Source organism: Hylobates moloch, unplaced genomic scaffold (genome assembly GCF_009828535.3).
Source record: "Hylobates moloch isolate HMO894 unplaced genomic scaffold, HMol_V3 SCAFFOLD_19, whole genome shotgun sequence".
NCBI lineage: Eukaryota > Metazoa > Chordata > Mammalia > Primates > Hylobatidae > Hylobates > Hylobates moloch.
In genome coordinates, this window is record NW_026652294.1 from 38,400,844 (window position 1) to 38,417,349 (window position 16,506).

Consider the following 16,506-nt stretch of genomic DNA (forward strand, 5'->3'; position numbering starts at 1 on the left):
GCAGTCGCCGCTTCCGCCTTGACCAGGTGAGGGTGCGGACAGAGCAGGAGGCCTGGGCTGGGGCGGGCCGGCGGAGCAGCCGTCGCTGGGGGCGCGTCCTGGGGGCGCTGGGCCTGTCCCCTTCTCCTGCGTCCTTCCCTCCCGCAGCCGCCCTTCCTCCTGTCTCTTTTCTCCTGCGCTCCCCGCTTCCCACCGAGCGCGCAGGGCCGGGTCCCCCAGGGTCCTGGGCTTTCTCCTTCCCAACCCAACCCCTGCTCGCGCGCGGTTCTGAGCCCACCTGCGCGTTTCCAACTAGGCCCAGCCTCGATCCTCTTCTTCCTCCTTGCTTATAATGTAGGGGAAGGGACGGGTCCAGGTGTGTGTTAGGGAAAGTGTGAGCAGGCTGCCAGTACCCAGAGGCCTAGAGCCTTATTTAACAAAGGTTGGTGGAGTTGCCTTGAAGCCAAGTTAGACCGAGTGACTCAGGCTGCCGGCAGGGATCTGTGCCTGGGGCTGAGCTCAGGTAGGTGTGGGACTGTGTACCTGACAGCCTCAGTGGCTCCATAGGCAGCACCTAAGCCTAGCGGCCATCACAAGTGCCTGGTTTGATTTCAAATGTTGCTGCCTCTGGTGGAGGAGAGGCAATGACCGTGGACCTCTTTTGGCTTGAGAGGGCCCTATGCCCCCAAAGCTCAGGTATGCTGCGTGCACACTGTACCTCGATGTCTGTGTGTTGTGTTCATGTGGACCTTTGTGTCTTAGCCGTGTGGGGCAGTGTATCTAGGTGTTTGGAGGCAGTGAACTGCCATGTCCCATGGATGTGACATGTATGTACAAGGAACATCTCATGGAAGGACATGGATGAGCCTGGGCATTTTGCGGCCGCATGCTGGAATGTCTCAGCGTTAAGAGGACATATATCGGCTGGGCGCAGTGGCTCATGCCTGTAATCCCAGCACTTTGGGCGACCGAGGCGAGTGGATCACGAGGTCAGGAGTTCAAGACCAGCCTGGCCAATATGGTAAACCCCATTTCTACTAAAAATACAAAAAGTAGCTGGGCGTGGTGGCGCGCATCTGTAGTCCCAGCTACTTGGGAGGCTGAGGCAGAAGAATTGCTTGAACTCGGGAGGCGGAGGTTGCAACGAACCGAGATCATGCCACTGCACTCCAGCCTAGATGACAGAACGAGACTCCATCTCAAAAAAAAAAAAAAAAAAAAAGAGGACATGTATTTGGGAGTCTTGGCCATGTTTTGCAGTATATCTGTAGGTCTCAGTGTGTGTGTGTGTGGCAGTGTGTGGGAGGCAGTGTACCTTCGTGTGTGTGTGCGTGCTCTACCTACATGTCTGAGGTATGGTGTGGTTGTCATATCTGGGCATCTCCAGTGTGTGTGGTAGGCAAACATGTCTCATGTTGGAGGAAGCGAGATGTCTCAGGTGTGTATGAGTGAGTGTGTGCCACCGTGTAGCTCAGGTCTAAAAGGGCAGTGTTTCTGGGTGTCTGGGTGTGTGACGTGCCATGATATTTCAGAGTCAGGTTGGTAACATACCTGGAGTCTGTAGTAGGAGCAGACAGCATGCTAAAATTGCAGGTGTGAGCAGGGCAGGTTACTCAGCGGTGAAGGGACAGAGTACCTGGATGCCGTGGGCACGGGGAACATTCTACCTGGGATTTGTGTGCGTGAGTGGCAGGGATCCTGGCTGTCTCTGCTGTGTCCCTACCTCTGTACCTGAGGGTTTCTGATGACTTGCAGGTGCAGCTGGAGACCCGGTCTCTCTAGGACCTACCCTGGGCTGAACAGCTGAAGGAGAGTGCCATCATCCTTAGGGACTCCTTCTCCGGACATGCTTCCTGAGGCCGGCTCCCTGTGGCTACTGAAGCTGCTCCGGGACATCCAGTTGGCCCAGTTTTACTGGCCCATCCTTGAGGAGCTTAATGTCACTCGGCCAGAGCACTTCGACTTTGTAAAGCCCGAGGACCTGGACGGCATTGGCATGGGCCGGCCTGGTGAGGGACCCCTGCCCCGAGGCCCTGGTCTCTCTGTCCACAGCCTGTCAGTTGCCTTCCCCCACCACAACCCTCTTCCAGCCCTTTTCTTCTCTGTAAGTCTCTCCGCACTCTTCCCCACCCCCACCTCCACCCCAGCCCTGATTCTGGCCTCCCACAGCCCAGCGCAGACTGTCCGAAGCTCTGAAACGGCTACGTTCCGGGCCTAAGTCTAAGAACTGGGTCTACAAGGTGTGTGTTGAGGGTGGGCAGCTTGGGGCTGGCAATGAGGTGGCTTGAGGGGCAGGGAGGGGGGTGCAGGGCTCTGCATACCGGATTTCCCATCCCTGTTTCAGATCCTTGGAGGTTTTGCCCCTGAACACAAGGAGCCCACCCTGCCCTCGGACAGCCCACGGCACCTCCCTGAGCCAGAGGGGGGCCTCAAATGTCTGATCCCAGAGGGTGCTGTTTGCAGAGGGGAGCTGCTGGGTTCCGGCTGCTTCGGTGTGGTGCACCGAGGGCTGTGGACGCTGCCCAGTGGCAAGAGTGTGAGTGTCCAGGGATCCCACCCACTTCATCCAGGCCAGCTGCCCCCTCTGTTCTTCATGCCCACAATGCCTAAAGGTGCTTCCCCCCACCTCCAGGTCCCAGTGGCGGTCAAGTCCCTCCGGGTAGGTCCCGAAGGCCCGATGGGCACAGAACTGGGGGACTTCCTGAGAGAGGTATCGGTCATGATGAACTTGGAGCACCCACACGTGCTGCGTCTGCACGGCCTTGTACTGGGCCAGCCTCTGCAGATGGTGAGCAGATCCAGCCGCTGGTTCCCGGGACAGCCGTGCGGGAGGAGCGTGGGCGGCCAGGGTCCATGGGTCCGGCTCATGCGGCGTGGTGTTCCCTCCTGCAGGTGATGGAGCTGGCGCCACTGGGCTCCCTGCACGCGCGCCTAACGGCCCCAGCCCCGACACCCCCGCTGCTCGTGGCCCTGCTCTGCCTCTTCCTGCGGCAGCTGGCGGGAGCCATGGCGTACCTGGGGGCCCGCGGGCTGGTGCACCGAGACCTCGCTACGCGCAACCTGCTGCTGGCGTCGCCGCGCACCATCAAGGTGGCTGACTTCGGGCTGGTGCGGCCTCTGGGCGGTGCCCGGGGCCGCTACGTCATGGGCGGGCCCCGCCCCATCCCCTACGCCTGGTGAGCGCGGGCCCGCGGGGGGTCGGGCTCTCAGCCGCGCGGATCCAGAGGGCAGCAGCCGAGGGAGATCGGAGGGGGCCGGGCTTCTGAGGGAGGCTGGGACCAGAAGGGTTATCCTCCTAGGCAAAGAGGACTGTTGTGAAAGATGGGAGCACTCGGGGATGCTCCGTGGAAGGCGAGCCACCAAGGAGCACGTGTCCCGCCCCTTTCAACTCCACTTCCTTCGGCAGGTGTGCCCCAGAGAGCCTGCGCCACGGAGCCTTCTCATCTGCCTCGGACGTGTGGATGTTTGGGGTGACGCTGTGGGAGATGTTCTCCGGGGGCGAGGAACCCTGGGCCGGGGTCCCACCGTACCTCATCCTGCAGCGGCTGGAGGACAGAGCCCGGCTGCCTAGGCCTCCCCTCTGCTCCAGGGCCCTCTACTCCCTCGCCTTGCGCTGCTGGGCCCCCCACCCTGCCGACCGGCCTAGCTTTTCCCATCTGGAGGGGCTGCTGCAAGAGGTGGGAACCCCCGACCTCACCAGATACACAGTCCCTCTTCCCTCCATTCGCTCTCCCAGGGTTCCATGCAAAGACTAACATATCCAGATGCCTGTGCTGGGCTCTGGGACTCAGCTCTGAGCAAAACAGATGCAGTCCCTACTTGCAGGGAGATCAGAGCCCTGGGGAGGCAGCTTGGGGCTACACAGATGCAGACTGAAAGGCTGGGGTCTGTGTCTGGGCCAGAAAAGGGGCATAGAGGAGGCAGCACTCAGTTGCAGTCGTGTTGACATGCCGAGGAAGAGAAGGGCTCAGCGTGGGATGGGGGAAATAGAAGTAATGAAGCCGCGAGGCAGGAGAATCGCTTGAACCCGGGAGGTGGAGGTTGTGGTGAGCCGAGATTGCGCCATTGCACTCCAGGCTGGGCAACAAGAGCGAAACTCCATCTCAAAAGAAGTAATGAGGCTGCAGAGAGAGCAGGAGCTGTGTCATGGAGGGCTTTGCAAGGCGTGTTAAGCTAACACGTAGAGCACTTGACCTGTGCAGGACACTGCACTGTGCGCTTTACATGGGTGCTTATGCAGATTCGCTTATTTAACGCTCTCAACCACTGGATGAGGTAATTATTATTATTATTATTTTATTTTGAGACAGAGTCTTGCCTTGTCACCCTAGCTGGAGTGCAGTAGTGGGATCTTGGCTCACTGCAACTTCCACCTCCCAGGTTCAAGCAATTCTCCTGTTTCAGCCTCCTGAGTAGCTGGGACTACAGGTGCCTGCCACCACGCCTGGCTAATTTTTGTATTTTTAGTAGAGATGGGGTTTTACCACATTGGCCAGGCTGGTCTCGAACTCCTGACCTCAAATGATCCACCCGCCTTGGCCTCCCAAAGTGTTGGGATTACAGGCATGAGCCACGGTGCCCGGCCTGGATGAGGTAATCATTATCTCCATGTTACTGATGGGCAGATGAGGCACTGAGAGTTTAAGTGACTTGCCTAAAGTCACATGGTAAGTGGAGGAGTTGGGATTTGAGCCAGTCAATTTGACTTCAGAGCTGTTCCCTAAGCTGCTACACTCTACCACTAAAGTTTAATCTTTACTCCGAAGGCATTTGGGAGCCAGGGAAGCCTCCTAGGCAGGGGAGTTACAAGCCACTCTGCCCATTTCGGCACTCTGGTGTGGTGCAAGAACGGATTAGAGGGATGATGCTCCCAGCTGAGGCTGGGAGACCAGGTAGGCAACAGTGGCTGTGAAGCAGAAGGGAGATGAAGAGGTCTGGATAAGGGTAGAGGCGGTGGGGCTGCAGAGGAGTGGAAATTTCCCAGAGGGCCTTGGGAGGCTGATCTGATGGGCCTGGATGTGGAGTGAAAGCAGTGTGCAGGATGACGCTCCTGTTGGTCCCCCCAGGTAGAGCCAGGGCCCTCCTCTCTTGCTCCTTGAGCCCTGACCTGTTTGTCATGGGATCCAGGTCTGCCTCCCTCACTGAATTACAGTGGGGGGACAGGGAGAGTCCCACCCTGGGCCCAGCACAGACGACATACAGAGCGGGGCTCCTCTTTATCCCTGCTCCCATATTACCTTTCTGATTCAGGCCACAAGCCCAGCCATCCTTTCCTCTTGTCTCCACAGGCCTGGCCTTCGGAAGGATGCTGTGTGAAGGATGTCACAGAGCCAGGCGCCCTGAGGATGGAGACTGGTGACGCCATCACAGTCATCGAGGGCAGGTGACAGTCCCATACCTCCCAAGCATCCTCAGAGGAGGATACCCTCCCAACCTAATTCCTGATCCCTTCTCTGCTTCTCTCCAGCTCCTTGAACCCTGCTCTTCTGTCTCATCTCCTCTCCCCACTGGGTCCTGAAAGCTCCAGCATGGCTCCTCCCTGCTGGAGCCACTGCTGGCCCATAGAACCTTATTGCATTAGGGAAAAGGCTTCCCTTTCTCCAGGCAGATGCGGCTCCAAGGCACATAGCCTAGTGAGCTGACTGTGGGCCAGGGCTCAGCCCTAACTCTTGCACTTATTCCCATCCTATTTACCAGCTCCTCTTTCCACAGCCCCGACTCCACAATCTGGAAGGGCCAGAATGGTCGCACCTTCAAAGTGGGCAGCTTCCCAGCCTCGGCGGTGACGCTGGCAGATGCGGGGGGCTTGCCAGCCACCCGTCCAGTCCACAGAGGCACCCCTACCTGGGGAGATCAACACCCAGGAGGCGTAGATGGGTGAGGACCTGAAAGGGTGGGGGCAGGGGTGGGCTGGGAGAACTGATGAAGTCCAGGAGCTTCTCTGGAAGGGGAGCTTGGGGACAGGACCAGAGTGAAGCTGCAGCCTCCACCCTGGGTCCTGGGTCTCCTGGGTTCCCCCATGAGTTTTTTGGGGAGGGTATGTTGATCTGTGGGGTGGGGAGAGTTGGTGTGGAGGATGAACTGGATCCCTCTCCGACAGAGACAGAAAGAAGGCAAATCTTTGGGATGCGCCCCCAGCACGGGGCCAGAGGAGGAATGTGCCCCTGGAGAGGATGAAAGGTGGGTGTGGTGGACTCCAGGGTCTCTGAGGAGATCAAGACCAGCCCTTCAATTCCAACCCCCTGCCCCGAATCCATGCCTTTGCATCTATTATTTCCTTCCTCTGAATTCTGTCTGCTGGCATCCTAGCTATACCGTGAAATCTTTTTTTTTTTTTTTTTTTTTTTTAAGACAGAGTTTCACTCTTTTTGCCCAGGCTGGAGTGTAGTGGCTTGATCTTGGCTCACCACAACCTCCACGTCCCAGGTTCAAGTGATTCTCCTGCCTCAGCCTCCCGAGTAGCTGGGACTACAGGCATGCGCCACCACACCCAGCTAATTTTGTATTTTTAGTAGAGATGAGGTTTCACCATGTTGCCCAGGCTGGCCTTGAACTCCCGACCTCAGGTGATCCGCCTGCCTTGGCCTCCCAAAGTGCTGGGATTACAGGCGTGAGACACTGCGCCCGGCCCTATACTGTGGAATCTTAAAAGATAGGAAGCCTCCTGCCTTCCCTTCTGAAGAGCACCTCCACACTCGGGGTCCTGAGCTCTGAGTTCTCTGGGCTCTCCACCTAGGCCTTGGTGTCCATTTGCACATCTGTCTTATTGTCTCACCTGACACATGAACCACCCAGGGACACGGCTGGCTAGCTCATCTGCAAATGCTTGCAAAACCATCCAGCTTAGCACAGATGAAGACAGAGAGTGGGGCCAGGCATGGTGGCTCACGCCTGTAATCCCAGCACTTTGGGAGCCTAACGTGGGCGGATGGCTTGAGTCCAGGAGTTTGAGATCAGCCTGGGCAATGTGCCGAAACCCCGTCTCTACAAAAATACAAAAATTAGCCAGTCATAGTGGCAGGCACCTATAGTCCCAGCTACTCAGGAGGCTGAGGTGGGAGGATCGCTTGAGCCCAGGAGACGGAGGCTACAGCCAGCCGAGTTCAAGCTGTTTCTTTCTCAACTGTGCAGGCATTTCCAGGAGTCTGGAGTCAGTTCTGTCCCTGGGTCCTCGTCCCACAGGGGGTGGTTCAAGCCCCCCCGAAATTCGACAAGCCAGAGCTGTGCCCCAGGGACCCCCAGGCCTGCCTCCACGCCCACCTTTATCCTCTAGCTCTCCTCAGCCCAGCCAGCCCCCTAGGGAGAGGCTTCCCTGGCCCAAAAGAAAACCCCCACACAATCACCCCATGGGAGCGCCTGGAACCAGTAAAGCCGCTGCCCTCTCTGGAGGCCTCTTGCCTGATCCTGAGTTGCAGAGGAAGATTATGGAGGTGAGGTCTCACTGAAATGGCCTGGTGTCCAGAAGGGGCTACAGGCAGGGGCAGGGGCCTGAGTGACGCTTTGTCTGTCACAGGTGGAGCTGAGTGTGCATGGCGTCACCCACCAGGAGTGCCAGACAGCACTAGGAGCCACTGGGGGAGATGTGGTTTCTGCCATCCGGAACCTCAAGGTAAAGCCAGCCCCTTCTCTTGGGGTCCCTCCTCTCCTGCCCCTGCCACCTGGCAGTCAGCTGCAACCCACCCTCCTGCTTCCACAGGTAGACCAGCTCTTCCACCTGAGTAGCCGGTCCAGAGCTGACTGCCGGCGCATCCTGGAGCATTACCAGTGGGACCTCTCAGCTGCCAGCCGCTATGTCCTAGCCAGGCCCTGAGCTCAGCTTCTGCGGGCATGGACACCAGCATGAAAAGCCTAGGCCCCTGAGGGCCTGGCCACATGGGACCAAGCAGAACCAGAACAAGGTCCTGACAGGGGTAGACTTTCCACCTGGGGAGATCCCACCTGCTGTAGGCACGTGGAGGAGCCCAGGGTTGGGCACTGGCAAATGTCTTCTCCCTCCCATGCTCCTTGGCTTCTGAAGGCTGAAGCTCCTTTGGCTGGGCCAAGAAGGATCTAGTCTGCCCACTATATTCTCAAACAAGAGGACTTGGAGGAAAAGAGCTGCTATACATCATATGCAGAGGAAGCTTCTACGCGCTAGAGAGGATGAAGGGGCCACACTGGACCATGTGAACAGCCATCCTGAACTGCCATCAGCTACCACACTGGACTCCACAGGGCAGCCATCCTGGATGATGGAAGCCGCCATATTGACTTGGGGTATAGGCCCAAACTGCCTTCGTTTGGTCCAGGGCCATCGTGGGTGATGACGATTGCTCTCTTGTACTCAAGGACATTTGATGCTGGTAGTACGGATTATGAGATGGGCTAGCCCCTGCCCCAGCCCAGCTCTCACATTCCCCTTTGTTTTTTCCCATACCAACTCCTTCTACCCTCCCCTATTACATACATCTTTCAATGTCCAAAAAGTTACAAAGTTTATATGAATGTAACATATAAAGATGCAGCCTTTTTCCTAGGGCAAGGGAAGGAAGGGCGGTTGCATAAGGCACAGGAATCGCAGCAAGCACCAGCTGAGGGCAGGGCCCTAGTGGGAGAGGAATTTGGCACTGGGGTCCCCCTGCAGCTGTTGATGGGGAGGTAGAGACCCCATCGAAGTGCCATGGTCTGAGGCTGAACTAATTGGCCAAGCAGATGCTGGGAGGGGCGGTGGCTATGTCCACTGTCTTTGGTGCAGCTTGCCCTTCCCCACCCCAGCCCTCTTGTAAAACCCCAGAGTCCTGGGTTCCAGAGGCCTCCTTTGGAGCAGAGGCCCTGGAAGGGGGTGGGAGGGAGTGCGTGGGGAAAGTGTGAAAGCCGATATGCTTGTGTGCCGAGGGACTGCTGGGACAGTGGTGGGAGGTAGCAGGAGAGGGGCTCTCATACATACCCCTCCTTGGGGACCACAGGGGCAGGCGGCCAGGGAGTAGGGTAGGGATGGGGGCCCCCTTCTGTCCCCTGCAGTGTACATCGAGGAAAGGGGCTGCGCGGAGGAGGGGCCAGGGCAGGCGACCATCTGGAGTTCTGGTCGAGGTGATGGTCTCCTCACACCATGGTGGCCTCTAACTGGTGATGGCAGAGGGCCCAGCGCCTCCTCGCTTCTCAAAGAACATGTAGTCCTAAGAGGAGGCCACTGTCAACAGGAGATCCGGCTGGGCCAGCCCAGCTTGGCTGTCACAGGCCAGCTCTAGAACCTCAACCCCCGCAGCACCTATCCCTGACTTTCCCCTAGCAAGAGGCCAGGAAATGCATAAAGCTTCGAATGACAGCAAAGGACAGGCAGGAGGTGGGGGCAGGGGCAGCCAACTCACAATGAGGAACGTGGCTCCCAGCAGCACAGCCTTCACCCTCACATCCAGGTCCAGCGGGAACTGTAGGCCAAAGTCATCTGCATCCGTGATGGCTTCTCGGACCAGGCCCCCCCACTGCTTGCTGATGCGGCCCACACTGCGGGATTCATCCCGAGTCTTCACCTGTCAGCAGGAAGGGAGGAAGGACCCAACTGAGGAGGAGGCAGCCAGTCTCACCTGCTCCAGGCTCATTCCCACAGTCGCATGTATGAATTTGCAGGGTCTCCACTCAGTGAATCTTCCCCTCTAATGGTCACCGGGTGATCGCTTTCCCAACTGGCTCCCATCACAGAGTATGACAGCTGGGGAGACTGAGGCACTGTAGATCACGCTGAGTCTATACCCAAAATTAGGATTCAGACTCAGATCTGCTGCTATCGAAAGGAGATGCATGACATAACTGAACATCAGTGGTGGGAGAAATGGAAGCATGACAATCCAACCCCCTTAGGGTATGGCTGTTTGCTAGGTTTGCTCTGGTTCCCAATGCCCCTGCCACTTACAATTGGCACGGTTGGTGCCCTACACAAAGTAACCTGGCCAAAAGGGCAAGGAAAGCTACTGGAATCCTGGCTGTACTTCACCACTCAAGAAGGCTCCTAGAAGGCTATGTCTACCCCAAAGAGTACCTTTTCTCTAATCTGCAAAGTAGGGGAGGGCCTTGCCCAGCACTGCATGAGAGCCTCATCTAGGGGGAGATACATGCCTATCTACTGTGGGGAGAGGCAGCAGTAAGTAGCCTTTGAGGACCACAACTTCCACTGGCTTCTCTGAGCCACACAGCAACAGGCCCTGCCAATGTGGGTAGTTACTCCCTGTGACTTCCTGGTCCTTTTCCTGTGCTCATTCTCCAGTGATAGGAACTGCAGTGATTTCCTTTTGTGTCATTCCCATCCCCTTCCTGCACTGTCCTACAGCTCTGGGGCACTTCCTGCCTGGTCCTAAGGGTACAGCCCCAAGTATGGACCATTTATAATTATGTAAAAGGGACACTGGCCCTATGAGAACCCCACAGCCTATACATTCCCATCTGGAGATCACGCAGTTATTATATCTTATTCCCAATTGGTTCCCATCACGGAATCTCCCTCTGGTTACCAAGGTGACTCATTTTTGCAAAGTAACCTTAGGTAGTGTACCTCATTAGAAGCATTGGAAAGTCTACTGGATTATACCTGTTGTTTCTCCCTTATCTGCACAAGCAATTATCCGTTAAAGAACTCAAGGGTCGGTCAGGTGCGGTGGCTCACGCCTGTAATCCCAGCACTTTGGGAGGCTGAGGTGGGCGGATCACCTGCGGTCAGGAGTTCGAGACCAGCCTGACCAACATGGAGAAACCTCGTCTCTACTAAAAATATAAAATTAGCCGGGCATGGCGGCGCATGCCTGTAATCCCAGCTACTCGGGAGGTTTAGGCAGGAGAATTGCTTGAACCCGGGAGGCAAAGACTGCAGTGAGCCGAGATCATGCCATAGCACTCCTGCCTGGGCAACAAGAGCAAGACTCCGTCTCAAAACAAACAAACTAAAAACAAAAAAAGAACTCAAGGGTCTGCGGAGTGCCTTTGTCTTCTAGAAACCAAGGTGCTTCCCAGGCCTCACCTCACTGAAATTCTCACCACTTGGGATCTCTAGCTTCCAGGCCGGCGACAGGAATGCACAGTGAGAAGGATATACTGGATTTCAGAATGGCAGGGACATTTGGATTCTATTTTAGCAGGGCAGGCCACAGGATGTTAACATGTTAAAATCGTGCTTGCTCCAGGGCCTGGGCTCACAAACTCATACACAGCAGCCACATGGGCCCAGCCCACACAGACTTAATCATCCTTCACCCCAAATCCAGGCTGGCCTTAGATTTTTTTTCTGCCCATCTCAGGGCCACTTGTAATAATCAGCATTGCTCCTTAAGATGAAATCCTCGTTGTTATGCTTTTATAAGAGCACAGGGCCATCCTATTTCCAAATGGAGGAATGCTGCAAATGTGGTCGGAGTCACAGTGGATTTGGATTGATGAGCTCAGGGTCTTGACCTTAGTGTTAACTATCCTGCCTCATGGAAGCATCATCTTGGTTTACAAATGTCCCAAGAACCTCTGGTATTCCTGATACCTCAAAGTTGGTGTCTGTGCCACAGCCACAGGTCCAGCAGGGCCCCACCACTCGCAAGACTGTCTGGCGATCGGCATCCTGGATGGAGAACTTGGGGAGGAAGGGATGCCAGGTCTGTAGCACGTGGCCGATGGTGGTGCCTGGTGGAGCCTGTACTTCCATCTGGGAGTGGGAAGCAGACAGGGTCACTGCGGAGGCAGGGGTCCCAGCTCTATCATCTGTCTATTTGGCCCTCACTAAACCTCCCATCCCCACCTGCCCACTCCCACCTGATCCAGGCCTCATCTCAGGTGGACCTCATCAAGGTCCCGCCCCACCAAGGCCCGCCCTCCCGGCCCCATCCCTCCGCCCACCTCCTGGAGGCCACAGGGGCAGCAGCTGCAGCCACAGTGCAGCGGGCGGAGCAAACGCAGCACCTCGCGGTCCCCGGGGTCGGCCAGGCGGACACGCAGCGGCCGGCGGGCGCCACAGCACAGACGGGCGCAACAGTTGCTCTCCTCGGCCGCCTGACCCAGGGGCTGCCCGGCCCCAGAGCGCAGTTCATAGCGGTTACAGGTCTCCCAGCCTAGGAACGCTGCCCGGGGTGACACGGGGAGACTCATAGAGCCTCGCGCGCCCAGGAGCCCACCATCCGGGCCACCATCATAAGGTCCAACCTCCCACTCCTTCTACTTACTTTCCACTCGCTCAGCCTTCTGGTGAATCAAAATCTGATCAATCTGGAAAGAGAGGGGCGGCGCGCACATCAGCTGGCCCATCTGGACGCCCAGGTCCCCTCCCAGTCATTCTCCCTCCCTCCTTCCCACTCACCTGCACCAGGAATTCGAGGCCAGAAGGCACCCCTGGCAGTGGCAAGAAGGGGGCAGCAGACCCCGAGGCCACGGGGCCGGGCGAGGGGAAGAGGGCGAAGCCGGGAGCTGGGGCAGGTACCTGGGCGGGCACTGGCGCCTGCCCGGGCCCAGGATGTAGCGCCGGCTCCGGGTACCCAGGGGTGACAGGGTAGGGAGGTGGGGGCGAAGGGGCGTAGCCTTTAGGGGGCAAGTAGCCTGTAAAGCGGTGGGGGCAGGATAGATTAGAAAGGGACCCAAGGCCTCATCCCCTTATTCCTCAGCCCATGGGCCGCGAGGCTTCGGGGGAAACGAGGTGGCAAGAGGCAGAGAAAGATGGGGCAGGGGAGCAGGGTGGAGGTTCCCCGGAAGGAAGGGAGGGGCCCCACCCAGCCAGTCCGAGCACATTCCGGGAGGATGTGTTCAAACCCGGCTCCCAAGTCCGTGGGGGGATAACGGAGACCCCCGGACTTGCGCGCACTTACCTGCCATGGGAGAAGAGCTGGGGTTTTCGGGATGATGGTGTCTGGGTGGCTTAGTTCTGGAAGCGGAGGCAAACTCGGAGATAGCCAGACAGACACAGAGACAGACACAAAGACGGAGAGGCAGCTGCGCCCGGCGCCGGCCCAGGGTCTCTTGGGCGGCGCCTCTGACTCGGGGAGAAACGCAAGTGTCAGTGGGCGGGACTGGGTACCTGGGACCCTGGATTCCCTCGGGGGCCCCAGAACCGCCCCCTCCCTTTGTTCTCCCATCCTGCGGAGGAGGCTGTGGGCGGACGGCAGGACAGATGGACCCGCGGTCAGACCGACAGCCCCACCTCGAGGGCGGTCTCCCTGACCCCTCTGTGCCCCCGCTCACCTGGAGCCCCCAGAAGAGCCCGGGTGCCTAGCACTCGGCGGCTCACAGGAGCTGGCGGAGACGGAGGCGGGCCCGAACTCGGACCCCGGCCCCGCCCCCCGACCCGCCGGGCCCGCCCCCTCCTAGGCGGCGCGTCTGCGCGGGGAGGAAAGCAGCCGTCCGCTGCTCGGGGAAGCCGAGTGTGGGCTTTGCTCCTCGGCGTCGCCGGCGTTCCCGCCCCTTCCGCTCGGACTGCAGATGTCCGGAGAGTAGGAGCGCCTGGAGAAGGCAGCGGCTGGGCCCGGCCCCGCGAACCCCGCCAGGCCGGCGGCGTGCGTGCTCAGCGCCCTGGGTGGGAGGCGAGGGCGGCCCGCGCCGCGCTGGCCCCTGGGCTCCTCCTCCCAAGGGCGGTCAGGCCTCGCTGACGCAGCGGAACACACTTCACACTCACTCATTGGCTTCCAGGACTGGCTCCTGGCTCGCCTTCTGCCTCCTAGGGGCGACCTCGCCGTCTTCTCTCCCTGGCGCAGCGGTGACCCACACGGGCACCTCGCAGCGCCAGCAGTTTCCGCAGGTGCCCCAGCCACGCGGGTGACAGGCCGCCAAACGGTGTCAGTGAGCGTGCTCAGGCCGCCTAGAGGGCCAGAGGAGGAAGCGCGGTCAGAAAAGGCCGCCGAGTCTCTTCGACTGGATCCTGAACCAGGACCAGTCTTGGCCTTGGGGGCCACTGGCTGAGTGGCGCAAGAGATGAGTTTAGAAACGGAGTGCAGTCCACATACACGGCGGGTTGTGTGGAAGCTGGGATTTTGCCCCACGGGCAGCAAGGAGTCCACCGAGACATTTTTAGAACAAGGAAGGTCAAATGTGTGTTTTAGAAAGATCGTGGCGGGGCGCGGTGGCTCACGCCTGTAATCCCAGCCCTTTGGGAGGCCGAGGTGGGCGGATCGCCTGAGGTCAGGAGTTTGAGACCAGCCTGGCCAACATGGCGAAAACCCATCTCTACTAAAAATACAAACATTAGCCGGGCGTGGTGGCAGGCGCCTGTAGTCCCAGCTACGCCGGAGGCTGAGGCAGGAGAATCTCTTGAACCTGGGAGGCAGAGGTTGCAGTGAGCCGAGATCACGCCATTGCACTCCAGCCTGGGCAACAGAGCGAGACTCCATCTCAAAATAAATAAGTAAATAAAAAAGGTCAGGCCGCGAAAGCATCACCAATAAGGCGATAGTTAGGCCGGGCTCGGTGGCTCACACCTGTAATCCCAGCACTCTGGGAGGCCGAGGCGGGCGAATCACGAGGTCAGGAGATGGAGACCATCCTGGCCAACATGGTGAAACCCCGTCTCTATTAAAATACAAAAAAATGAGCCAGGTGTGGTGGCGGGCGCTTGTAGACCCAGCTACTCGGGAGGCTGAGGCAGGGGAATCGCTTGAACCCGGGAGGCAGAGGTTGCAGTGAGCTGAGATGTTGCCACTGCACTCCAGCCTGGCGACAGAGCAAGACTCTGTGTCTCAAAAAAAAAGAAAGAAAGAAGACGATAGTTGACCCAGAACCTAAAGGAGATGAGGGGACTGAGCTGTGCAGATTACTGGTAAGTGTTTCAGGCAGAGGGAACGGCAAGGGCATAGGTCCTGAGGTAGAAGACCAGTGAGACTGGAATGGAGTTTACGAGGGGAAGGTCAGAGAAGTCACAAGAAGCCAGATCACGCATGGCCTTTTAGTCCACTGAATTATACCCTGAGATGGGAAGTGTTGGAGGGTCTGGACAGAGAAGAGACGTGAGACGTACTGCAGTGGTTCTCCATGTGGAGGTTCTCCCTGTGCCTAGATGCCACCTGAGGTGAAGGATGGAAATGCAGTGAGAGCACTGGACTGGGAGGAAGGAGCCTGCGGACCCAGCCTTGGCTCTGCCACTAGAACTTTGGGTCACTCTGGTTTTTCTGTTTTTTTGAGAGTCTCACTCTGTCACCCAGGCTGGAGTGCAATGGCACGATCTTGGCTCACTGCAACCTCCACCTCCCAGGCTCAAGCAATTCTTCTGCCTCAGCCTCCCAAGCAGCCAGGACTACAGCCACCATGCCCAGCTAATTTTTGTATTTTTAGTAGAGACGGGGTTTTGCCATGTTGGCCAGGGCAGTCTCGAACTCTTGGCCTCAAGTGATCCTTACACCTTGGCCTCCCAAAGTGTTGGGATTACAGGCATGAGCCACCGCACCCAGCCCCTTTGGGCCACTCTGGAGGTCCCCTCTAAGGGTTTGTTTGTTTGTTTGTTTGTTTATTGAGACAGGGTCTTGCTCTGTTGCCCAGGCTGGAATACAGTGGCATGCTCTCCACTCATTACAACTTCTGCTTCCCAGGATCAAGGCATCCTCCCACCTCAGCCTCCTGAGTAGCTGGGACTACAGGCGTGTGCCACCATGTCCAGCTAATTTTTGTATTTTTTGTAGAGACGGGGTTTTGCCATGTTGCCCAGGCTGGTCTTGAACTCCTGGGCTCCAGCAATGCACCTGCCTCAGCCTCCCAAAGTGCTGAGATTAGAGGTGTGGGCCATCACACCCAGCCTGTTTATTTATTTATGAGACTGATGTCTTGCTGTGTCACCCAGGAGGGAGTGCAGTGGCACCATCAGAGATCACTGCAGCCTCAAACTTCTAGGCTCGGCCGGGCACAGTGGCTCACATCTCTAATTCCAGCACTTCACATCTCTAATCCCACTCTGCCCAGGCAGGCAGATCTCTGAAGGTCAGGAGTTTGAGACCAGCCTGGCCAACACAGTGAAACCCTGTCTCCACTAAAAATACAAAAAAATTACCCAGGCATGGTTGGCACATGCCTGTAATCCCAGCTACTCAGGAGGCTGAGGCATAAGAATCACTTGAACCCATGAGGTGGAGGCTGCAGCAAGCTGAGATTGCGCCACTGCATTCCAGCCTGGGCAACAGAGCGAGACTACGTCTCAAACAAAAACGAAACAAAATTCTTAGGCTCAAGCTATCCTCATGCCTCAGCCTCCCAAGTAGCTGGGACTACAGGCACATACTACCACATTATTATTATTTTATTATTATTATTATTTTTGAGATGGAGTTTTGCTCTTGTTGCCCAGGCTGGAGTGCAATGGCCTCCCAGGTTTAAGCGATTCTCCTGCCTCAGCCTCCTGAGTAGCTGGGATTACAGGTGCCTGCCACCACACCTGGCTAATTTTTGTATTTTTAGCAGAGACAGGGTTTCACCACTTTGGCCAGGCTGTTCTTGAACTCCTGACCTCAGGTCATCCATCTGCCTCGGCCTCCCAAAGTGCTGGGATATTTTTATTTTTTTAGAGACAGCATCTCACTATGTTGCCCAGGCTGCTCTTGAATGCCTGAG

General features: G+C 57.5%; 2 protein-coding genes across 12 annotated transcripts; one reads left to right on the forward strand and one right to left on the reverse strand.

The window, feature by feature from the left end:
• On the forward strand, positions 1–8,325 carry TNK1 (tyrosine kinase non receptor 1). Of its 4 annotated transcripts, none has more exons than XM_032139983.2 (13): positions 1–26; positions 1,735–1,988; positions 2,149–2,219; positions 2,324–2,515; positions 2,612–2,767; positions 2,872–3,155; positions 3,386–3,656; positions 5,268–5,362; positions 5,692–5,856; positions 6,080–6,159; positions 7,111–7,409; positions 7,493–7,588; positions 7,676–8,325. In XM_032139983.2, exons 2-13 carry the CDS (start codon positions 1,826–1,828, stop codon positions 7,787–7,789), a joined length of 1,986 nt encoding a protein of 661 aa, XP_031995874.1. In that variant the 5' UTR covers positions 1–26; positions 1,735–1,825; the 3' UTR covers positions 7,790–8,325. The 4 variants fall into 4 exon arrangements, with proteins under 4 accessions (XP_031995874.1, XP_031995875.1, XP_058287302.1 ...); XM_032139984.2 differs by lacking the exon at positions 1–26 and adding an exon at positions 227–502; XM_058431319.1 differs by lacking the exon at positions 1–26 and having other exon boundaries at positions 1,263–1,988.
• Positions 8,326–8,428: 103 nt separating this feature from the next.
• Positions 8,429–13,402, reverse strand: PLSCR3 (phospholipid scramblase 3). Of its 8 annotated transcripts, none has more exons than XM_032139989.2 (8): positions 13,162–13,402; positions 12,789–12,956; positions 12,287–12,522; positions 12,153–12,195; positions 11,830–12,050; positions 11,477–11,638; positions 9,327–9,488; positions 8,429–9,134 (listed from the first exon to the last, which is right to left on the reverse strand). In XM_032139989.2, the coding sequence occupies exons 2-8, from the start codon at positions 12,793–12,795 to the stop codon at positions 9,078–9,080; spliced, it is 888 nt and encodes a 295-aa protein (XP_031995880.1). In that variant the 5' UTR covers positions 12,796–12,956; positions 13,162–13,402; the 3' UTR covers positions 8,429–9,077. The 8 variants fall into 8 exon arrangements, with proteins under 8 accessions (XP_031995880.1, XP_031995881.1, XP_031995879.1 ...); XM_032139990.2 differs by having other exon boundaries at positions 12,789–12,844; positions 13,162–13,213; XM_032139988.2 differs by having other exon boundaries at positions 12,789–12,952; positions 13,162–13,210.
• Between the last annotated feature and the right edge of the window lie 3,104 nt (positions 13,403–16,506).